Genomic DNA, 25,283 nt, shown 5'->3' with positions numbered 1-25,283 from the left:
GCCTCAATCCCCTTTACTCTGGAAACTTGGGTGTTGGCATGGGTGCAACTGCAAACATATAGTGACAAGCGCCTGGCAGGCATGGCCTCTGTAGTCGCTAGAACATTGGTGACACGTACATGGGGGCAGTTACCGCTCCTTCTTTACATCAATGGGTGAACTTTATGTTGATGTGTGAGAGGAGGGGGAGACAGTACAATCAAAGGCTTCCAATTAACAGTAGGCCCAACGACTATTGGCAGGCCTTTAGAAGTTACATGTTGCGTGACCCTAACTGGGAGAGTGTTCCATTGTCACAGGACAATGTGGGGACCGCATCTTCAGCATGTTAGGGGCCATCGACCCTGAAGTCCGCCTGGAATCTTCGCCTCGCTGCGAGCGCATTTTGGCGTTTTACTTCTTATAGTATTGGACCCTTGAAGGACTTGAAGGACAAGTCTCTTATGCGGTGTCAGGGGTATTCAGACGCATCATTGTTACATGAATGCATAACCTGGAAGGGTTTGGGGTGGAGGGTGGGCGGTGGCCGGATGGATGGCCGTTGCCCCAGGGGAGGGAATTGGTAAGTGTTTTTCTTCATTGTTTCCATGTTCTTTGTTTGCGCTTGATTTGTTGTGTGGAGTGCATCTAAAAATGCTAATAAAAACTGTTGAACCCTTGTGTTTAAGTGTTTATTTGAATTACTGTCATTGTGAAACTCTGCAACAACCCTACAGCTCAGATTGACCCCTGTTGAGATAAACCTGGCTGCTAAGTCACTCTAACAACTTGTTTAGTACATGCTTATACCAAAGGTTGGGTTAACTATTGCCAAGAGGACAAGGCTGGTGCAGTTTCCCACAGGGTACTGCATACAATCTTGCCCAACATTCCGCCTAGTTTATTTTTGCATGCCACAGCTGTAGTGTTGTCCGCATCCGATAGCAGTCCCATCTTTATTGTCAAGAACTCTAGGATATTTGTGTGATGTAGAGTCTGGCTCTGTGACTCCTGGTCTTGTACTGCAAATTCCAGACAATAGGCACCCACACCCTAGCATTGAGGTCCTAATTCACAGAAGCGTTTTATAATGGCGCGATCCCATAGGAAAACATTCTGTGAATCAGACCCTTAGGAGTCTGTTGCAAATGTTGCCTGAATTGCAATGGTCTGTCTTTTAAAAGGTTTTCTTTTATCCACCACTGCAGAGCAATTACTACCCCTTTTGAAACCACTACTAGATCAGGACTTTGCTTATTATATGGATGGCGGTTTCCAAACAAGGATTTAGGTGAAGGAGGCTTGTAACCTTTCTGCAGATGGGTAAGCAACTGCTTCTTTGGAATCTACGATTGCTCCTACGAATGTTTTTGCTGCAATGGCACAAGACTTGACTTGGTCTTGTTTAAGGTGATGCCTAGATTGAAAAGTAGGTTCACTGTTTTCTGTGCATTTTCCAGGTATTTTGCATAGACAAACAAGTTACTTACTCCTGGTAACGTTCTTTCGATTTGATGTTCCTCCCACGTATTCCTCATTTTATGATAATCATCTCTCCAGCTTCAGCTGCTTCTGATTTTTCTTCCCGACAGAGGGCACTGTGTGCAGTGTAGTTGAGTCAATGTCCCTCGACTGCTTCCGTTCGACGGTCATCATCAGTATAAGTAGCGCACGCAGTGCCCGTTGGCTTCAGTTCTGTTTTCCCCCACCTGAAGAGGAATTACCAGGCGTACCATGGACCGTAGGCTCACAGAAAGCGTAAATTGTAAAAACACATTGTACGGCGGGGTAGGCTGGGAGGGGCGATGAGGAATACGTGGGAGGAACATCCAATTGAAGGAACTAGACATCACATACCGATACCCCTCAGGAACCCCCACCATACAAAAAGCACGATACTACGTCGTTTGACAGGACTGGGGGAAGGGAGATACATACCCATAACCGTACATGGACATGAGTGGAACCGCACACCGTGGTACTAGAGACCCAGAACCAATGATTTCAAGGAGGAAAGAACCTGAAATAGCTGCCAACCCTGGGCGACCTGGGTGGCTCTGGTGGGCCTGCGCCACGCCCCTTCAGTGGAGAAGCAGCCTCCCACCCAAAGCAACGCATAGATCCACGTTTTTCTGGGAAACAGAGGACCCAGGCAAACTTCCCCAAAAGAGGCGCTGTAAGTAACCGTCCTCTGTCTAGGCTTTGCCTCCAACCTCTCTTGCTGACTCAGACCCGGCCTACCTCACAAGGACCACCATTAACCGACCCAGCACTACCAGACGGGGCTGCCCAAGAGGAAGCGTCTCCAAATTCTCCCAACACACAGTGATCAGTGGACCAGATTGAAACCCGCGCCCTATAATGCCATCATAAGTTACGTCTCCATGACCTCCTGCTGCCGGCCAGTGACACTCGGAGATCAAACAGGAAACTGAAAACCTGATCCTAAGACTTCTACACATTTTGAAACCATAAGACCCCCTCTCTGGTTCTGAGGAAGATCCCTGCGAGGTGAGAGACCGCAGTAGAGGGGACCACAACAGAACCCTCGAACTACCTGGGAGGGGGAGGCTGCCCAGAGTGAATCGAAGAGGCCGATACATTGTCAATTGACCTTAAGTCCACATAGACACTTGAAACACTCATTTACTGCAGGAATCATTCTGAGGCCATCAATACCAGCTACCAACACGGAGGGTAGAACCCTCGGCGACTGGGCGTGTGCCTCCTCCGGTACAACAGACACTATATGGACGCTAAATTAAAATTAGCCAGGTAAACATACACGCGCCGTCACTCGCAGCTGATGACACAAATAAAACGAGCATGGAAACCTCCGGAACAGAAGCAGCAGCGACAAAAGGAGACATTGCTGCTCTTCTAAATGAGATAAAGACCATGGAAGCCAATATCCGTGGTAAAATAGATCAGATAACACAACAAATGGACATGACTGAAGAGAGACTTGAAGGTGTTGAAAACAATCAGGCCTCCATAGACACACTTGAAACACATCTGCGAATAAGGGTGCTAGAACAAAGAGGAGGAATTTCGACTGAAACGATTTGGAAAATCGAGAGAGGAGAAATAATCTGCGCTTGTTTGCCATCCAGGAGCAGGAGGGAGAAACAGAAGGAGACCTTAGGAAAATGATCCATGATATCATTAAAATACTGGTTGGGGACGAGGAGATCGATGAGCCCAAGACGGAGCGGATACATAGAGTTGGAGGACCTGCAGGTAGCCCAAGATCCATCCTTGCCAGATTTCACAGATACCAGGATAAAGCCAGGATTGTAGAGAAAGCCAGGACCAGAGGCTCTCTTACTCTTGGTGGAGCGCAAATCACCATCTACCAGGACCCATCATCACTGACCTTAGCCCCAAGACGAATGTGCAGCCCCCTCACAAAATGGCTCAAGGAACAGGGTACTCTTATAGGTGGGGCTATCCTTTCTCCCTCTCTTTTGAGCACGGAGGCAGCAAGATGAGACTGAAATCCAAAAAGAAGATTCGCGAATGCATCGCTGACCTTCTGGAAAAGCACTCAGAAGAAACAGGACAGAATGGGAGACATTGGGAACTCCAAGGCCCACGAAGGAAGAGAGTCAAAAGGATCGAGGAAATCCAGACGAGGCAATTTCACGCCTGAAGGAAACAAGTGAAAAAGGCAATCAGCTAGATGAAACTCAGCACATTGACTACCAATACACAAGAACAAACAACTTGAGAAACCATGAAGGGCCCGAACCGTTCCGGCTCGGACATGGAGAAACCAGCGCCGGTATAGACACTCCTCCCTAATAGGAAAACAAGCGATTTACCGACAAAAGGCGGCGATGTTACAAGAGACGTCATGTATCCTTCTAAAGATATTTTTGTGGTGCTTTGGGGATGGGGGACTACATCAAGGTCTACATCAAGGACCACATGGACACCCTCGCTCTGGCCCTTGCTGCTTTTTGCAACAACTCATTTGCCTCTGGATCCTTCCCTTCCCCTCCCCTCCCCTCTGAAACACTCCTTTGTGCATCCTCTTATCAAGAAACCCACAGCTGATCCTTCTTGTCCAGCTATCTATTGCCCAATTTCCATTACTCCCTTTCTTGGCAAACTCCTGGAAAAGTTGGCTTAAACTTCATTCCATTTCTGTTGGCTGTCTCCATGACCACCAGTCTGGCTTCAGAGGTGCCAGAAGCACGGAAAATGCTCTCCTGAACATCCGTGAAGATCTGCTCTCCAACCTTCACTAACATTCCCTCTGTCCTCATCCTCCTCGATCTCTCTTCTGCCTTCGACAGGGTCAGCCATACCATGCTGCTCAACCATCTCCGTGAAAACCTGGGTATCACTGATCAGGCTCTGGCCTGGCTGACCTCTTTCCTCTCAGAACGACCCTCCCAGGTCCAACTTGGGACCTTCCTTTCATCTATCTTCCTCTCTACCTGTGGTGTTCCCCAGAGGTCTAACCTCTCGCCCTGGCTTTCCAACCAATACCTGGCAACTCTCGTCCACTGCATTGCCAGTGCTATGCTGACGACACCCAACTCATTTTCAGGCTGCCCTCTGCCACCTCCTCTCCCTCTCATCTCAGACTGCCTAACTGCCATTCAGCACACCCTCACCATCCTTTCCCCCCACTCTCTGGCTGGGCTCCCTTGGCCCTCCTCCTACCCCCACCTGCGAGGCTAAGAACCTCTGGGTCATCTTTGACTCCACCCTTTCCTTCCCCTTTTCTTCTCCGCCCACATCTATGAGGTCTATAAAAAGTAAAATTTCCGACTGCACCTCCTCAGTGGTACTCTGCCCTTCCTCTCCTTCCCCTGAAGCTCATGGTATTCCCAAGCTCTGGTTCTCTCTAGCTTGGACTATTGTAACAGCCTCTTTCTAAATCGACCTGCCTCTATACTCTCCGCCCTCTGCAACGAATACAGAACAGGACTGTGAGACTTGTCCTTGGCCTCAAGCCCTGGGATCGTATCTCTCCAGCTCTGAAATCTCTCCATTGGCTCCCAGTAGATGCAAGGATTAAATTCAAAACCCTCTGCATTGTCCACAAGGCTTTCTGGGCCCTGGGTCCAAAATACATTCAGCTATCGCCCCGCAAATGCCTCCTCTCTCGAATTCTTCGCTCCTCTACCTCCAACTCCCTCAGGGTCAGTCGTTTTTCAAAGAAACGAGCTGGGGGTAGATCTCTCTGTCTTCGGCTGGGGCCTCCCTCTGGAACAGCCTCCCTGCCACTCTAAAACTTGAGAACCATCTCTGGTTCCGGAAGCACCTCAAGACCTTCCCTCTTTTCTTCTGCCTTCGCTCCCCTCTCTCCTGCGGATCTGTTCTCTCTTGGCACCGTGCACCTGCCCACCCTCCGTCCTTCGGGCCCAGGTTCTGCTCACCCTGCCACCCTCCCGCACTGCCTCCGGGCCACCCCTTGCACTGACTGGGGTCTGTATCTGTACCCATATAGCCGCCCCTTTTACTTCCTGCACTTATCAGACATACCCTGTCTGCTGCCTTAAACCAAGCACTTGCAAATTGCTGGCTGCACTGCCACTGTTTGTTGCCATTATTGATTTATTGTTATTTATCTGTTTCTCCTCTGCTTCGCACTTTCCACTTCTCCCCCTTCCATGCACTTTTCCCCTCCCTCCTCTCCCATGCACGCGCGTTTTCACTGTCACTGGGCCTAGTAAGATCGTCGTTTTGTTCTCCCCCGCTCCCCTCCCTTGCCTTGTCGCGCTCTTTAACACTTGTGTACGAGCGCGATAGAAATAAAATATCAATCAAAAAGGCACACACATGGTTGACCGACATCTCAAGAAGGTGTCATTTGTGGCTGATGGGTCCTCTAAAAAACAATGACGAATGGCGGCTGATGTGGAACAAAGGGTAGGAGACCACCTCAGGGTGGGTACACTAAATGTCAAAGGCCTTCATTCCCTTACAAAGAGGTCCTTAGTACATCGAACATACCGCAGGGGCAAACTGGATATTCTCTTTCTTCAGGAAACAAAATATGCTAAGGGAGAAGAACGGAAACTCCTGGGGACACGAACAGGGATAGAACTCTGGGGATCCGGCCCATTGAGAAGGGGAGGAATCAGGATACTCATCAGAAAGGGGCTGAGCTTCACCCATGGGAGGATGTGGAAGGGCGAGCCCTACTTGTTGCAGGCATTGTAGGAAAGGTAAACCTCACACTCGCTGGAGACACGCCACTGGACACATCATACTTGAGGGTGACTTTAATCTGTTGGCGGACCCAAATCTGGACAGGACAGCGGTAAAAACAGACGTGGGAAGCCACTGTAGGGGGTGCGCAATGATGTCGCAAATATGCTTGATATATACAGGCTGAGAGTTATATGGCGGAATCACCACCCCAGAGATCAGGGGTACACCTTCTACTCCGCCCCGCATAACACCTTTACCAGGATTGATTACATATACCTGTCAGAAGAAATGCATAATGCTACAAAAAAGGTCAGATATCGTCCCCATCACCTGGTCCGATCATGACCGCTGACTAATGGCAGACGGTTCGTTGCTTGTTTGAGGGAGAACATACATCAGAATCAAGCTCCCTTATACATCGGAGCAGAAAGAGGACCTGATGCAACTAAGACGCCAGCACTCAGGAAAAGAAACAATATAACCTGACAGGAGGGGATACACACCCAGCAGGCTATCCAGGCAGGAAGCCACGAAGTGAAACCGACAAAGCCACTAACATCATTAGAAAGAATCCAGTGCGACAATAGGGACCAGGACACAAGCTGTATTGCCCGTGGGAAACCCCGAGAAAACTCTCCAACCCTCCACGATGTGAAGACCTGTGAAGAAATCATAGTGTCATTGAGAATGCATGATTCCGTCCTGAAGAAGGCAGCTAGTTATCAGCTCCGCTGAAACCGGTTGACAAACCCCGAGAGTTCATAGGCTGATGACCCCAACTCCGAGACCCTACATACATGTGAAGATAAGGCTCGAGTAATTGCACATCATTTTAACTTTAACCTACAATAAAAGTATATTTACTGATAGATTACAACAATTATTTGCAAGTTGTAGTCGGCCAATTTTTGGCCTCAATAGTTTTTATAAGACACAGACTGGGGGCGGTAAAAATAAAGTTGAGAACTGACCCCCACGAAATGTGCACATTAGTTCTAGGAAAGTAGTGAGAGCGCTTAGGGCAAGGATCTCTACACCCCCTTGCAGTCGGTACACCAGCGCCAATCTAGGGATGGTTGTGCCACGCAAGTGGGAACACGAGATATCTGAACACAAGGCCAGAGAGCTATCGACAGGGATTGAGACCCAGGAATAACTAATTTTAAATAAAATAACTACTGTTTTGTGTTATAAACATTGGGGCATGGACATGTAGTGGAAGCCCATTGACATCTACTGTAAATATCCGATCATGACATGGTCACGGCCGACATTGACAGGGACACTTTGCCCAGGAAAGGAGGCTGTTGGCGGTGTAATGAAACACTTTGGAAAGATCCAGTCTTCAAAGCAGAAACGGAAACTGAGATCACCGGATATATTAAGAGCAACAACACTGGGGAAGTTTCCAAACTAATAGTGTGGGAAGCGGGGAAAGCGACCCGGAGAGGAGTTCTGATGAGGGAGGGGGCTAGCAAGAAAAAGGGAAAGAAAAGGATCAAAAACAGACTCAGAAAGGAGATATGTCATCTTGACAGGGAAGCGAGGACGAAGCTGGGAGGGTAGACAAGATTATGGAGGCAAAGAAAAAGAGGGAAGAACTTTGCCTTCTTGAACACTGACTAATAGCCCGTAAATTGCAAGTCCCAAGACGGAAGTTTTACGAGAAAGGAGACATGGCAGACTCCCCGTTGGCTGCTAGGTTATGCTCCCAATGGGTGGAGCAAAAAGTATTGGAAATAGAAAACCAAGACGCCTCTCACACTGCAAATGCTGCAGGCATCCCCAAGGCCTTTGCCAAGTATTTTATGAGTCAGAAGCCCAACCCGGAGTGTCAGATACCGATCAATATCTGACATCTGTAAATATCCCACAGATAACACAACGAAAGCCGTGTCCTAGAGTGTCCGATAATGGAAGATGAAGTTAAGAACGCGGTTAAGAGCCTGTCCCTAGGCAAATCCCCCAGGGAAGGTGGCTATACCGCTGGATTCTACAAATCCTTCCTCTCTTCCCGCTTATGGTAGAACTCTTTAATGAGATCTTAGACACAGGAAGAACCCCAGACTCCTTTGTCGGAGCCCTAGTTTTGGTGATCCCCATAGAGGGTCGGAACCCTAAGCAATGTGGATCATATCGCCCTATATCCCTACTAAACATTGATGCAAAAATGTATACCAGAATCTTGGCAGCCCGACTGGAGACGTACATGCCATGACTAATACACACTGATAAGGTCGGCTTTATATTGAGCAGACAAAGAGCAGACACAATGAGGAAGACCTTATACTTGATCCATGCATCCCCAAAACATGAGGAATGAACCAGCTCTCCTCTCGGTTGACGCCGAAAAGACCTTCTACAGGGTGGAATGGGGCTTCCTGCAGGCAGTCCTCTAAGGTGAGAATAGGTCCGAAATTCAGGGGAGGGATCCAAGCGGTATACATATCTCCCATGGCCTCAGTCTTTGTCAATGGTGAATAATCCTGCTGGTTCAAGCTAGGTAGAGGAACATGACAGGGATGCCCTCTCTGCAATACTCTTCGCACTCTCGGTAGAACCCCTAGCCCAGAAACAGAGACAGAGACGAACCCCAGGTTGAAGGACTCCAGTTAGGAGCCATAGAATATAAAGTGGCTTTGTATGCAAACGACCTACTCTTGCACATTTTGAATCCCTCGTCCTCCATCCCCAGAGCAATCCAGCTTATTAAAGAGTATGGGACCCTCTCGGGCTTCAAAATCAATGAAGCCAAACCAATTTTATTTCCCTTATATGAGCCCACGCAGATAGAGGTAGCTAGGCTCTCCCCTCTAGGCCTTATCGTTGAAAGGGACAAGTTTAAATATTTAGGTATACAGGTCACAAGAGACATCACCAAACTATGAAGCGAATTACCCAACCCTCCTTCGAAAGTGTTATGCGGACCTAGCCAAATGGAAAAATCTTACGATATCATGGATGGGTAGACTTAACGCGGTCAAAATGACATGCCTCCCTCACTTTCTCTATCCCTTCCAGATGCTCCCCATACGAATGCCGAATACCTTCATAGATGAGGCCAAAAGAGCAGTCGTGAAGTTCCTATGGGAGGGTTAAAGAGCGAGAGTAGCCTATGACACACTAACATGGCCCAAGGATAGGGCAGGGATGGAGCTACGAGACCTGAAGAAATATTATGAAGCAGCTCAGCTCTGAATGTTTTTTTCCCATACATTTTTATTAAGAGTTTCACATGTAACAAACACAGAAAGAAACACAAAGACCCAGTTTCACCCAACTTTTAACCACCCCCTGCTGACCCCTCCCCCCTTCCCCGGATCCAAGAGTACAAGTGGAAGCCCTTCTACAAAAGTGAACTGAAACGAAAATGTGTGCGCCTCGGTTAGACTGGTGAGACACCAAAACTTTATGACAGGTGGTTTTCAAATGAGTTAATGCGCAGCCCTTCTCAAAGCATTACAGGTCCGATTCGTCCTGAGGGGGAATTATTCCCAATAGTTCCATAGCCTTGGGACACCAGGCCCGGCGGCCTCCTGCCTTTAGATATGTTAGCAAGTTGGACCAGTCTGACCCAAACTTTGTGGAGAACCTGCATCGTATAAGTGAGCCATTCCAAAGCCAGCAGCAACCACAGCTTCGCCACCCATTCGTGATCCTATGGTGGGTCTTTCGATTTCCATTCCCGGGCAAGCACCAAAGCCGCTGCCAACATCATTAACACAGAGTTTGCGGTCTGCTCTGTTAGATAGAGAGGAAAGCATGCCATCAAGACCCAATAAGTCCCTCCCTCCATTAGCCTCAGGCTCCAAGTCCAGCAATTGGGTGACAGCCTGCTGAACTAGCGACCAAAAGGGATCCATTTTTGGGCACTCCCAACATATATGAGCCCAGGAACCCGTTGCCCCACATTCCCTCCAACAGAACTCAGACACCACCGGGGACATGTTATTTAATCTGAGTGGGGTCAGGTGCCACCTCAACACCAGTTTCAGCCAGATCTCCCGAAGCTGAAGAGATCTTGTAAGTTTAGCAATATGCGACCACATCTGAATCCACTCCTGCTCCGCTAGGTCTCCCCCTACATCCCGCGCCCATTTGAGCATGTATGTCCTGGACTTCAGGGGTTCATTCTGCTTTATGAGTTTGTATATAGACGACACAACCCCTTTATCACCTGGGTCAGTGTCCAGATACTTTTCGAACTGAGGGGTCTTGTACCCGCTTGAGTGATCGATGGATGAGAGACCCAGTGCCGAATCTGGAGATACAAATACCTCTGCAACTCCCCTAGGCCAAAGCCTTTCTTGCACTGCTAAAATTGTTTCACCTCCCCATCCGCCAACATATCCCGGATCATGCGGCACCCTCCCTGAAACCAGGTGTCAAATGAAGGGTCTCCTGCGACCGCTGGAGTAAATTGCGGATTGCCATGTATAGGCGTATACAGGGAGGGGAAAGTAGTGATATGTGCCCTTTTAATAGCTTTGTCCCAGGCGTCCCCTATGGTGGACGTGATATTGCTGCAGTACATTCTGATCGGTCTGTCTTGCCTTGGCATCCACAGAACCCCTTCTAGGTCCCCTACCACCACCGCTCGATCCATGGACCTCCACACCTTACCTCGATCATCCCTCTGCCAGTCTCTTATGACCCTGAGCTGCCAGGTAATATACCCTAAAGTCCGGCTCCCCAACACCCCCACGGGACACCAAAGCCTTCATAAGGGACTCCGCACCCTCGGTCGCCGTCGCTTCCAAATGAAGCGGCTTGTTATCTTTTGTAGGGCTCTAAAGAAGGACAGCGGGATGCGCACTGGGAGGGCCGAGAAATGATACAACAGGAGAGGGAGGATCGCCATCTGCAGAGCGTTGATTCTGCCCAACCAAGAGATCTCTAGGGGGCCCCAATCCACCAGTTTCGATTTGACCTTCTGAAGGAGCGGGGGATAATTTGCAGTGTATAAGCCGCTGAGGATCCTGGTCAGATGAATGCCAAGGTACTTTAGCGAGTTGCCTACCCATCGAAAGCTATACGCTTTAAGATCTTGGACCGCACTGGACGACAAGGTGAGAAGGAGAGCCTCCGATTTATGGGTATTGATTTTTAAACCTGCTACCTGGCCGAATCTATCTAGTTCTCTCGTCACTGCTAGCAAGGTGGTGATCGGGTGGGTCAGTGTGAAAATCCTGTCATCAGCAAAGGCTGCGATCTTATGGCTCTGTCCACCAAATGGGACTCCCTCAATATCTGCAGTTAATCTCACGGTTTGCAGAAACGTCTCCAGGTGTAGAGCATGTAGGAGCGGAGACAATGGGCAGCCCTGCTTAGTCCCCCTTTCTATACCTACCGGCAGTGAAATTTGGCCATTTACTGCTAAGCATATCACAGGGTTACGGTAATTTGCCTTTACTCGCTTGAGGAAGCCCGGACCGAAACCCATTTTACCCATAGCCTCAAACAAGAACACCCACTCCACGCAATCAAAGGCCTTCTCGGCGTCAATCGCCAAAAGAAAGGCCGGTAGATTCTTTTTCTGAGCCTTTTCCACTAAATGAGCCAATCGCCTGACATTATCGGAGGTTTGCCTGCCCTTTATAAAACCCGCCTGGTCCCAGTGAATTAGTTTGGGGAGGATCCCTTCGAGACGATTGGCCAGAATCTTGGTGTGGATTTTAGAGTCAACGTTAATCAACGCAATGGGGCGGTAGGATGCGCAGTTAGTCGGATCTTTGCCCTTTTTGTGGATAAGTATGACTTTAGCTTCATTCATGGAATCGGGAAGATGCCCTGTGGAGCCAATCGAATTTAACAGTTTAGTGAGGATGGGGATCAGGACCTCTTTATGTGTTTTGTAGAATTCAGACATGAACCTAACAGGACCCAGGGCTTTGCTGGAGGGCATGTTGTTGATCACTCTGCAAACTTCATCCATGGTAATCTCAACCTCCAGCGCATCCTTATCGTCTCGCGAAATCTGACGGCACCCCACCAAGCGGAGGTATGTCTCCTGCTCCGCACGTGATGGCACATCCGACCTGTAGAGGGCCGTGTAGAACTTACAAAATTCCCCCTCTATATCCGAGTTCCTAGTAAGAAGGGCTCCTCCCTCGCCTTTTATTTTTAGGATTGTTGTATCCCCCCGACTCCTTCCGTAGCTTTCTGGCTAGCAAATGGTTAGCCTTGTTGCCCTTAATATAAAAACTTTTGACGCAGCTTGAGGAGTGTGCGTTCTGCAGCTCTGGTCTGAAGTAGGTTAAGCTGACCCCCTCACTGCTCTAAATTCCCTTCTAACGGCAGCCGACGGCTTACCCCCCCATACGAGCCATCACTTCTTTAAGTCTGAGTTCAAGTTGTTGCTCCTCTAAGCGCAGCTCCCGTTCCCTTCTTGCTTTTATGGCTTTAATCCTACCCCTAATCGTAGCTTTAAGGGCGTCCCACCAAATTTGGGGGGTTGTGTCCTCCCATATATTATGGCTACTCTGGTATACTCTGCTACCTGCTCCTCAACCTCCTTAACCAGGGCGGGATCCCTGAATAGCGAGACTGGATACCTCCATTTCCAAATACCCACAGGGCCTCTCGGAGTAGAGAGTTTAAAGGTGAGTGGGGCATGGTCTCCAAGGGCAATAGCCCCTATCTCTAGCGGCAGAGCTCTTCCCATCAATGGTTTTGAAATCCAGACAATCTATCCTTGAATGCGACCTGTGCGCATGCGAGTAAAAGGTGAAACCCACAGCATCCCCATAAAGTTCCCGCCAAACATCGACCAGGGCCAAATCACGCATTTTCTGTACCAAGTCTTCCTATGGTCCCGCCTGTGGTTCCCCGGAGATGGCGCTCCTATCTTTAGAAGGGTCCCATGCTAAATTAAAGTCTCCCAACAGGAGGCTATTAGCCCTGGCAAATTTCCCAGGGCAGACAAGAATATTTTGTATGAAGGCATCCTGAGCTTGGCTGAGAGCATATAGGGTCGCTATCGTGATAGTGTCCACCTTCCCCTCAAGAATCAGCCCAAGATATCTACCGTGGTTGTCTTTTTGCATGGCGCTGATGGGGAGATCAAGCCCATTCCTCAGGGCTATTAATACCCCCCCTTCTTATGTGGTTGTGTGGCCTGGAATAGTCGAGAATAGCCCCGTACTGTAATCCTATGGGTCTCCTGAAGGGCCAATACGTGGGGTTGTTCGCGCTTAAGAAACCTCTCCACCTTCATCCTTTTAACCTGGGACTTAAGGCCATTCACATTTAGCGAAAGGCACTTCAAAAAGTCAGCGCTAGTCATATCGCAAGTTTGGCGAAATCTCACTGCCCGGCTCGGAGCTCCGAAGTACTCCATCGTTTACCACCCGAAAGAACTCTTCCACCTTAGGACACAAGACGGGCTCCCAATACCCGACCCCGGCATCCACCCTCTCCACTCCCCCCCCCCGCCCCCACAAACCAGGCGAGTCCGGCTAGCACCAAGCCCCAGTTGTAACGATTCCCCGAGAACCGAACTCAATAACACACCTGTAAACTTCCCACGCGGGATTACCCAATCCCATTCCAAGTACCCACCCCTCCTCCCTCGTGCTCAAACACCACAATTATACTGCCCCGCCAATTGTTACCGAAAAGCTTAGACAGACGCCCTCCCCGGACTCAACTTTGGTGGCCACATAGCTTTTAAGGGGCCTATGTGCCCGTGGGGGGGGACTCGCCTCACCCGAAGGACCCTTCGCTGTGCCAGTGCTAATGTCTCTCCTGGGAACCAGGCCCATGGTTTTTTTCTTTCCCCTCTTGTGTTTATCAGCGGACCAATCCCAAGGTCTACGCTCGGTAGACTAGCGTAGACTGTGCCTCCTGCGGCGCCGAGAGGGACAGCGACCGCTCCTCCAGACCAAGCAAAGCCAGACCCTGGTCACAGGTCGTGATTTTATGTTGGGATCCCTGCCAAGTGAAGGACAGACCAAACGGGTGGGCCCATCTGTACCAAATTTGCTGCGAGCGTAGAAAGGACAGGACTTGGCCCATCCTCCTTTTAATTAGCATAATCCGTGCAAGGTCTTGGTACAGAGCAATTTCGTGACCATTGTCAGTGATGCGCGTGGGCCTTGTCGCTTTTTCCAAGATCTTCTCCTTTAGCGCATAATTGTGGAACGCCACTAGCACATCACGTGGACGAGAACCTGGTACCGGACTGCGTGGGCCCACCCGATGGACTGTCAAACTGCATGTCTGTGACTAGGTCAGAGTCCAGCAGGTCGCCAAAGATCTCCTTCAAAGTTGGGGATAGCTCCTGGTCAATGATGCTCACTGGAAGGGATTTAACCCTAATATTCGACCTAGACTTGTTCTCCAGATCTTCCGCTTGTAGCACCAGGTTCTGAGTGGCTGTCGCAAGAGTTTCTAGGACAATGTCCACTTTCCTCGCGTCCTATGTCAGCTATTGGATGGCACGCTCAGTAATATATCCACCCTCTCTTCAACTTTGTTAATATCTTTTTATTTCTCTAAGGCCTTCTGCCAGGTCTTCACGGAGCTTGTCCATCTGTAGCTGGCCCGCTGTTGTGATCTACTCCACCAGGTCTGTCATGAAATGCGTTCGCATAGCCTGAGTTACCGGTCTGTCACGGCCTCCGTGGGCGACCCAGGGAACATTTTCCTCCGTGGATGTGGCTATTTCCTGGGCGGATGTCATCTCCGGGTCTTTTAGCCAAAGTTTTGTGAGGGGGCCCTCAGTTGGTTTCCTGGGGCCTTTTCCCTGGGGTGGGTTCTCTTTCCCCTTATTTCTGGACATCTCAGTGCCGGTCAGAGATGCGAAACAGATGACTAGGACACCAGGGTCCTATCCCAGGGGCCAGTGGGGCCACCTGGCCGTAGGCTTGATCGATGCTGCAGGACTCTGATCCTCCTCCGGTGCTTCTCCAAAGGGGGGGTGCTGCCGCCGCCGAGCCGGCCTGGACACACCAAGCTGCGCGGACTTTGGCGCCAGCCGGGGCCCGGTCCCGTGTATACTCTCAATATCAAGATTCAGCGCCCAAGCCTGGGCTCAATGCAATCCTCCGGGGCCCCCCTTGGGGGCCCCCGAATCCTTCTTTCTTCTCTTGGCCCCACCAGCCTCCGGGGGTCGGCGCTGCAGACTGGGGCCACTCGGTCCTCTGCCAAAGCTACTGCAGATAGATCTGCGGCCCCGGGTTTACCGATGTTCCCTTCACCACGGCCCTTCCAGGGGGGGGGGCTTCACAGGTGTTCCAGGGGCCGTGGGGGAATCGCTCTCCTCCCCGCCCGCCGCGGGCAGCGCTCAAGATAGCGCACCTCCCCTCGGGCCTCAGGCTGCCCCCGTACCTCCTCTGGCGAATCCTCCTCCGCTGTCCGCCGGGATCCGAGTGGGGGCCGTGCACCCCCCGCCTCTGTCAGAGCCCATCAGCTATTTGCCGGGCCCGCCGCAGGAGCCCATCCACCCCGCCTCGGGGTCCGGCGGGTCTCTCCACCTCCACCAGCCGCCGGCTGAGGACCTGACCGCCGCCACTGGAGTGCCACCCGCAAGGCGTCGCTGTCCTGTCTCCAGGGCGGTTCTCCCGGGTTAAGTGCTGTATCGCCGCAAGTGGGGCGGGCATAAGAGTTGCCGTTACAAGATCGGGAGCTCGGGGCGCAAAGTCTGCCTCCCTACGTGGCCATCTTGGAATCTTCCGCTCTGAAATTTTTATTCCCCCACCTACAGAACTGCAAGGGCCCTCAATGGGTCGAGATGGACAATCATTACGTATCCCCGGCAACGGTCTCCGAGTGGTTATGGGTCCCAAGAAACAAATTAGAGATCACCAGATAATAGGTACTATCTGGGAAATATGGAGGAAGAGACAGGATATGCAGGGAATAACCTCATGGCCCGCCCCCTTGAGTCATCTATGGGCGCCAGGCATTCGAGAGAATATTCCCAACTTAGACAGATACCAATCCTGGTTCAAAGCGGGGCTGGAGAGGGCGGGCCAGCTCTGGAAGAATGGGGTTTTTGCAACAATTGTGGAACTAGGAGAGAACCTACGACTAGGCCCCCTCCCTGTCTTCAACTTCCTGCAGATTAAGGGAGCTATGTCAAGGGTCGAATGGAAAGATAAAGTGGATAGAGAACTCAACCCCTTTGAGAAACTGCTGAACACAGAACAGAAATGAAAGGCCCGATATCCGCCATGTATAGAGAATTGGTTGAAGCAGGGACGGGTTCCATGTTGCACTTGAAGAACAGGTGGGAAAGGGATCTTGGGGAAGAGATTGACTCGAGCACGTGGGCAAGGATGTGCAGAGCTGCACCTCAAGTCTCTATAGCTAGCCAATATAAACTGCATGGGATCAAATTACTACACAGGTGGCAATACGACACTTTGACTCTCTAGAATGTTCCAGTCACAAAGCCCACTATGTTGGCATAAGTGTGGCGAAATAGCTGACTACTGGCACATGTGGTGGGCCTGTCCCAGAATTAGGGTCTACTGGAACGAAGTCCTGGGGCGGATTAAAGACCCTGACGGAACCCCGAGAACTCCAGATCCCCGATTGGTTCGCTTTGGATTCGAACAAAGCGAGGACGAAAGGGAGAAAATGAAGGGACTAGCAGCCCATCTTTTGTTAGCAGCCCGTGAAATTTTAATCATTAAATGGAAGTCCGAACTACCTCCAGGCAGGGCCGATTGGATAAATGTAGCATCTAACATATGTGTCATGGAAAATAATCACTGCATCCTTGCATGGAAAATCAACCCAATGTGACATGTTGTGGGCAGACTGTGTGTAAATATATGACGGGAACTAATCGGTAAACTGTGAAGCGAAATTGAAAAGTTTTACCCTCCCCCTGAGGAAAATACTCCAATCTGCTTTGCGTGGAAAAAAAGGCATACATAATGACCCAGAAGACAGTGTCCGAACAACCCGTGCCAGCGTATTTATTGGGGGTGGAGGGTGGAAGGGAGAAAAAGTTACTTTGAATAAAGTAAGTGTTTATTTACTTGGGCGGGGGGGGTTGTTTCACAAGTACATAAGTCACTAGATCTGTTTTTCGATGACTATTTTGTAATGCCCCTTTTTATGTCTTTAAAAAAATTCAATAAAAATAAATAAATGAAAACCTTTGGATTGAGGTCCCATAAAGGGACACTGAATGGGACTGGTGGATGTACATTAGTAAGGCCTTTCAAGAATTGAAAATATGAATCCTCCTCTGAAGAGTGCTTGAAAATGGAAAGCACCGCTAGGAACCCCTAATTGTTCCAATCTGGAGCCCCAGATTGGCCAAATGTAACTGAAAGGAAAGTATTATAGGTGTCTCACATAGAAAGGGATCCACATTCTTATCACTGCACCAGTTGCTGAACTTGTTCCAACGGTACAAAGATTTCGTTGCTGGCTTTCTGGCCGAAAGCAAAATCTCCATTACGTCACCCGGGAGGTCCCAATCCTTGTATCTCAGCCTTTCAGAAACCAAGCGTGAAGGCCAAGTGTCTTGACCTCTGGATGGAGAACCCGACTTTTTCTCACAAGAAGATACTCTGTTTATGGAAGACGTATTGGAGGGCAGACAGACATATCCAGAAGGTCCGGATACCACGCCCTCCTGGCCCAATCCGAGGCAACGAGGACCATGGGTTTCCTCAATTTTCTCAACCTCCTGATCACATGAGGAATGACAGGGACTGGAAGGAACGCGTACAGGAGGGTAAACTCCCAGTCCACCACGAACGCGTCCGCTAGAGCTCCACTTGGAGGAAATTCTCCTGAGCAAAACAGTTTGCACTTCCGGTTGACACTGGTCGCAAACAGATCCACTTGAGGGGTTCCCCAAAGGGTGAAGATCTCTTGAAGGACTTCCTGAGCTAGTTCCCACTCGGGGGAGACTCTGCTCTGACTGCTCAGAGCGTCCGCCGCTGTGTTCTACTCTCCAACTAGGGGAACTTCTAATAGAGATTCCTTTTTGTATCACCCAGAACCAGAGCTGCATTGCTTCTCTGCACAGTGGTAGTGACCCAACACCACCTCTCTTGTTTAGGTAGTACATGGCCACTGTGTTGTCTGTCATTATCCGGACATTCTTTCCCCATACAGACGGCAGGAAGGCCTGCAGCACTAGTCTGACTGCCCTCGGCTCCAAAAGGTTGATAGGGAGTTTGGACTCCGATAGAGATCAACGACCGCCGATTGTCAGATCGCTGGTGTGGGCTCCCCACCCTGTGAGTGAGGCGTCCGTCACTACTGTCATCTCCGGCCACGGCTGTCAAAAAGCTTCTCCTTCAGAATGTGGTCTTTGCAAGCTCACCACCGAAGTTCCAGAGCAACTCTGTTCGGAACTTGCAGGTGGTCTGACATTCTACCTGAGAACTGGGACCAGTGTTGAGAGCCCATTGGAGTGATCTCCTTCTCAGACGAGTCTCTGGCACCAGGAAAATGCAGGATGCCGTGAGACCGAGCAACCTCAGAAAATCTAAGGCCGGAAAATACTGGGCATTCTGGAATTTGGTACTCATCTGCAGAATGTGTTGGGCTCTCACCTCGGGTGGCAAGACTTTCCCTGCGAAAGTATCTAGGACTGTGACAATAAATTGGAGTCTTTGGTATGGTATCAAGTGGACTTCATGTAATTGAGGGAGAATCCCAGTTTGTGAAGAGTGGCAGGTTACGCCGAGATGTTCCCAGGCCTGCTCGGGTCAACGAGCCCTGATCAGCCAGTCATCTATGTAGGGGTCTAGGTAGGGGTAGACGTGAATACCTCCCCCACCCCCACTCTTGAGACTCACTGCCACCAACTTGGTTAAAACCCTCGGGCAGTGGTCAGGCTGAATGGGAGAACTCAAAATTGATAAGGAGAACCGCTAAAGGCGAACCTCCGGTACTTTGTGCTCGAGATGGACCGGCACATGAAAGTAAGCATCCAGAGGGTCCAATGATACCAACCAGCCTTGTAGTTTGAGAGCCTGAGAGATCGGAGAAAGGGTAACCATCTTGAACGTGTCCTTCCTGAGGAGCTTGTTCAAGTTTCTTAGGTCCAAGATGGGTCTCAATCCTCCGTCCTTTTTGGGGATCAGAATGTATGGGGAATACCAACCCTTGTTCCTTTCCGCTACAGGTACATGTTCTATTGCACCTTTCTCTAGCAGGGTCATTATTTCCTGCACAAGGAGCGGATTCGGAATTTTGAAATTTGTACCCCGGTGGATGATCCAGAGGCCTTTTTTTTTTAAAACGAAGCTGTAACCTTTGGCCAAAGTTTCCAGTGCCCAAGCATCTGAAGTAATGCCCTGCCATTCGTTCAGATGCCGAGTAAGTCTGCCTTCCACCGGGGTCTAGTGAGTCAAGTCCTCAGAGTGGTTTAGAGGCGGCTGAAGCACCGGCTGAAGGGAAGGCTGCCGCTGCTTGGGCTGACTTAACACCTCTCCCTCATCCACCATGAGGACATCTTCTCTGACCTCTTTGACCTGCTTGTCCTCTTCCTCTTCCAAATGAGTTGAATCGAGAGGACTTACCACTCCAGGAAGATGAACCTGAATAGGGGTGTTGAGGCTGTCTAATGGCGCCGCTAAGGGATTTAGCCGCCACCTTTGAGGTCTGCAGCTTTTCCAAACTCTCATCCGCCTTGCTGTCAAATAGCCTTGAGCCGTCACAGGGCATGTTGAGTAGCCTAGCTTGCACATCTGGTGCAAACCCGGACTACCGCAACCACGCAAATCTGCCGAACACTGTGCTAGCCGCCATGGATCTGCTGATGCTGTCTGCAGTATCCAAACCTTACTGGAGACTTCTCACCCATTGCCTCCTCACCATCCTTGATTGCCAGAAAGCCGTCTCTTTCCTCTCCTTCTCGTATGTGGTCAGCCGCCATAGCAACACAGTCCCACAAGGTAAAACGTGAATCTAGATATGTGCAAGTCTCATTTGACGACTTCAATGCCGTACTACCCGCAGTGAAAACTTTTCTTGCCCAGGCATCCATTCTCTTATCATCCCGGTCAGGAAGGAAGGATGGGTGGGTAGGCTGACTGCTTGGTAGATGGCGCAGCCTGAACCAACATATTCTCTGGAGTGGGATGCTTAGTGAGATACTTGGTATCACTGCTGGTTGGCCTGTACTTCCTAGCAAAGTTTTTATTTACTGCAACTGCAGTTTCTGGTGTCTCCCAATGTGCCGAGACCCATTTCTGTAATGCCATGTGAAAGTGAAAAAAATTGGGTCTTTCTGAGGACCCTGGTCCAAGATGTCCGTCATGTCATCCTGCTCAAAAGATGGAGTAGGCCTACTCCATTCTAAAAATGTGATAACCTTTCTGGTTTTCTTTTCGATGAGTCAGCATGCTCAGTTGGGTCTGGTTTGCCAAACTAACTCTGGCGAGGTATCCAATCCACTGGCTGATTGAAGGTTATTGTACAAATCTCTTAGAATGGACTCGGATATTAGTTCCTCTGGCACATTAGGAGTGCCACACTGTAGTCCAAAAGGTGGTGTATTGTCATCAAAAGGCGGTTCATCCTCATATATGGATGACAGACTAAAATAGTCCTTTTAGGTCAACGTTTGTAGACCTTTTCCTGTACCACTACAGACTTCAACAATGTCGAAGTAGTTGACGACGGCTTCAACTATGGTTTCAGCGTCGACAGCTCCGACGCTGACGGAGTCGGCAAAGGTGTGGAAGTTGTCGACTTCTTGTGCTTCGACAGAACCCTAGGCTTCGTTCCTGACTTGTCGAAGCCTGATCTCTTGTCAGATCAATACATTTCTCTATGTAAAACCGGCTTCAAGCTCGGCTTCGAAGATTTAGTCTTTGACTTCCCTTTGTCGTCCTTATGCGGAGCGACTGGGGCATGGCTCTTCTGCTTGTCCTTAGAGGGGCGGAGGGGGTCGAGGCCACGTTCTAGAAGATTCGAAGCATTTCACTACGAAATGTGTCCCATTTAGCAGGGGAATCCGATTTCGTAGAACACCCCGATTACCTCTGTAGAGGAATGACTGGAGGTCGAAGGGGACCTATGATGCCTCTTCTTGGCCTTCTCCGAAGACAAAGAATGGCCGATAGACTTCTTGATTGAGACAGCTGATTTTTTTATGCCAGGAAGAATCCCTCGAATCATCAGTCTTTTGTGACGACTTTGTAACGCTCACCTGACTCCCACGGAGACGGTGATCTGGTCTGGGTTGCTGTGGCCTTTTCTAGGGTGATGCGCAGAACTCAGAAGACCGACTGGACAGGACCCCCAAATCTTGCTCGTCTAATCCGCAGGAGAATCCTTCTGCAGATGGAGAAAGGGGGTTAGCTATCTACGGAGTGACGCTTTGGCTTCCCACCTCCCAGTTCACTCTCCGTTGGCCACCTCCTTAAATTCCCCCCGCCAAGTCTCACCTTAGGTTTTGAAAGGATGAACTCTCCATCCTGCTTCTGGTGCAGGGGTGCGTGTATATCCAGTTACTTCACTGGTTAGCTGGAAACGTGAGGTTCAAGTTCACCTGACTTTCCAGGCAAGCGCCGCGAGTATGTAGTTCGTAAAAGTTCAAGAAAATGATCTCCCTTTCATCTGTCTTCGAAATCTGAAGTCCGTTCCTTATTACAGAAACTGCGGGAGTTTTAGGAGTGAAGAATGGAATCGCCGGAAATAACTCGGGTGGATAAGAGGTAAGATGATTCCTTGAAAATGTCTTTTAAATACATCCAGTAATGCTTTGTCTTTTTTCCCCTTAGGGGCCGGGGTACAGTAACTGCCCAAGAAGCAGCGCCGACCCGAGATGCTGACAGGACCCGCCTAGTACAGACAGGTAAGTATTAAAGATGGATCCCAGGTTTCATCATAACGATCCTGCTGCTCACCTTTTCTCTTTCTTCTTCCCCTAGGTGCAGGTATGCGGTGGGCCATGCAGAGGGTCGCAATGAAGATGTTTCGTGGACAGGTGAGTGAAATAAACTCTTCTTCTTCTTCTTCTTCTTCTTCAGGTAGCCGGCGTGACGACTCCGGACACAGGTAAGCAACTGGCAATGTTCTTGTTCTCACCTTCTCTCCTCTCCTTCTAGGTGTTCCAGGATCTAATCGGGCGTGGCTGGAGCCGGGATGCAGGAGCTGACACGGTGAGCGTCCAGCTGCTAGGAGCAGAACAACGCAAAGCGTGAGCTGCTGTCTGGGCGTGGTTTAAATAGCCTCCAAAGAAGTTTCAGGTATGTATCCTTCCCCAACCAGGTATGTATCCTTCCCTGACCACGCCCGAGTGGCAAAATAGTCCCAAAGGTAAAGTAGTCCCATTCAGGCCTCAAGGAGGCCTGGATGTTGCAGCATGGTCTGCATCAGGTAAGTTTACACAAAATCATTCTTTACATAAGTTCACTTGTTATGAGCCTGGCGCCTATGGCGCCAGGACTGATGTCCAATATGAGCCTGGCGCCAAAGGCGCCAGGACTGAGTCCACAGGGCCCCTACCAGGGGCCGCTGGACCCCCCCCCCTCGAGAACATGATGTCTGCTTCTGGGGACGCTGGATCCGATCTGGCTCCTTGGGGGTAGGCATCATGACAGACTTCGAAGGTAACCTCCCCACTGCCAATTTACATTACTCTCCCCGAGAGCATTCTCGGTCATCGACTGACAGGAGCCACAGTTGGAGGTACAGTGCCCAGAACCCAGACACCACAGAAATATGCGGTGGGCGTCGGTGATCGACATCTTCAAACCACAGTTTTGGCACTTCTTAAAGCCCGACTTGTGCGTCGATGGTGTCGACGAAAAAGAAATGTTTTCAAACGAAAATCACTATTTCACTGAAGCGCGCCGTAATTCCCTCAAAGCGTTAACTCAGAAAAACCAAACTGAAGTCAACGGGCACAGTGTGCGCTACTTATACGAATGAGCTACTTATACGGATGACGACATCGAACGGAGGCCCTCGAGGGACATCGACTCGACTGCACACAACAAATGTTACAAAGCAGCTGAAGCTGGAGAGATAATCATAACATGAGGAATTCGTGGGAGGACATAATCCATTTGAAAGGGACGTTTTCCCTGCATAGGTGAGCCGCTACTACCGCAAGCACTTTTGTGAATACGCGATATGCCGATACTATTCCAAAAGGTAGTACCTGAAACTGGTATTGGTCCTTTCCTCCCTTGAATGTTAGTTAATTTCTGTGAACAGGGAGCATTGAAATATGAAAGTAAGCATCTTTCATACCCAATGTGGGGATGAATATGCATTTTTTTTGTTTTGAGTTGGATGATTTCCTGTAGTGTTGTCATTCCGAATGTTTGGGGCTTTATGTGTGCCCTTTTAACACATTTTTAATAATGGTGTTTCTCTCTGGTCTATCCCTATTGCAGAGGCAGCACACCACCGCAAACTAGGGATAGTGATGGATATGAGGGACAGGATTGTTGTTCTGGAGGGATAATTTTGTAAGTGATGGGAACACTTGAGAAAACAACATAGGATTCTCCCCTTCTTTTGTAATCTAGCAGTTTTCAAATAAGGGATATACCTTGTCAACTGTGAAATTCTAACCATTCCTTCCCCTTTCTAGAGTGTCAAGCTCCTTTATGCCCCCCAACCCCACTCTCTACTATACGCTTTGTGTCGCTGTCGGGTCGAAGAAGTCTTTCATCCGACTCCACTTCAGTGTCAAAGTCAGCGATCCGTGTGGGACGACGTAGAATGTTTTCCTCTCCATAATAAGGTTTGTTGCCAAATGATGGTGGGGAAAAACAATCCGAGGGCGGAGTGTGAGGGATCATGGGTACCTGTACACGAAGGATGGGGATCGTGGGACAGGAACGCCCCTGTCAAAGCCCCTTTTTTCAACTTCAAAAAAAGAAACTTTATATTATGGGCCAACCACTCGATAACAGTCTATGCAAAACATCTGAATCTAAGCAGACTCTCAAACTCTAGAAGATGCTTTCCACAGAACAGCCAACATTTGGGAAGCTTGGAAGAACCCGCTCACCGACCTAAAAACATTTTTGTACAATTTGTACCTGTAAGTTGGAAGGGAAGGATAAATCTGGGCAACGTGTTTGTCTTGGAAGCAAGACAACCCAGAGCAACACATGTTTGAACCCCAGTCCAACGGTTATCTCCGGTATTAAGCGCGTTATAAAAGATTAAACAATACAGAAATATTAGGGGAAGTAGGGGCAAAATAACACACTGAAGTAATTCTCAACTGCACAGGCTACTAGAGGTACGTACTACCTGTGGACACAAGCCATAAACGCCATTATAAGATTGGATCAAAACATTACATTTTCTCCAATTTAAATCTTTACATATTGAACACAACAAAAAAAGTGCTCACAAGACATGTTCAGTACAGCAAAACAAGAATTGGTCACATGCAAAAATAAGATTAAATCACAGCATTGATGATTATTAATTGGATAATATATCACACACAGCTCAAAGTAGAAACACACTTCAACTCGCAACACTAGCTCATGTTTTATTTCTCTCTATGGAAGATAGCTGGTCGAAGGGCAAAAAGACTGTGCATGAAGAAATCTTTTCACTGCAACACCTAAAACATACATGGAGTCTATCCCCACTCCCCCACCAGTCACAGTCTCATTTCCGATCTTACAATAATAATCAGACTACACTGATCACATCTGCTGTGAAGGCACTGCAAGAACCAGAAAAACATCTTCGTTTTGTTATGTAAAATGATCAGATTCTTCTTACATACCAACGTTTGGTGGCAAGCCATAATTAATCGGCATTTCAGGGGGTCTTCCTCTATGTAGTGCAGCAAAAGCAGGCCCCTTCCATGTAATGCTTCTGAAATCTATATTTAAAAAAATTAAAAATCAAATAAGTTAGCAATCCATCCTTTTTTGTTTAAAAAACATTGCCAATAGTGAGATGCTTACAAAACAATACATTGGAAAAAAACAAATAAAAAATAAATAAAATCTGAACCCAGGGATCACTCAATTGAACGCTTGCTGAAACTAGTTACAATTCGACATAGGTCAAAGAAAGGATCTCATTTAAAGCATATTTCAATGTCCAATTCAAAACAATTCCCAAAACCGCAAAACTAAACCAGAAACCAATTAATCTGCAGTTTAAAAAGATGGGTAAAAAATAATGTATCCTACAAAACGTATACTTAAGGTTCCAAACTT

The 25,283-nt window shown here is 49.0% G+C and overlaps 1 protein-coding gene across 3 annotated transcripts in view; it reads right to left on the bottom strand.

Moving 5' to 3' along the window:
• The window catches only part of BRWD1 (bromodomain and WD repeat domain containing 1), a 3,236,587-nt gene that overhangs the window by 3,154,344 nt on the left and 56,960 nt on the right, over positions 1 to 25,283 (bottom strand). For all 3 annotated transcript variants that reach the window (XM_069636064.1, XM_069636066.1, XM_069636065.1), the window contains exon 6: positions 24,842 to 24,940. In XM_069636064.1, coding sequence (XP_069492165.1) covers positions 24,842 to 24,940 — 99 coding nt within the window. The remainder of the gene's footprint in view (positions 1 to 24,841; positions 24,941 to 25,283) is intronic.

Source organism: Ambystoma mexicanum, chromosome 7p (genome assembly GCF_040938575.1).
Source record: "Ambystoma mexicanum isolate Mex_15411 chromosome 7p, UKY_AmexF1_1, whole genome shotgun sequence".
In the NCBI taxonomy this organism is placed as follows: domain Eukaryota; kingdom Metazoa; phylum Chordata; class Amphibia; order Caudata; family Ambystomatidae; genus Ambystoma; species Ambystoma mexicanum.
The sequence above is the reverse complement of the archived record's forward strand: the minus strand, read 5'-3'. Positions and strand labels throughout refer to the sequence as shown.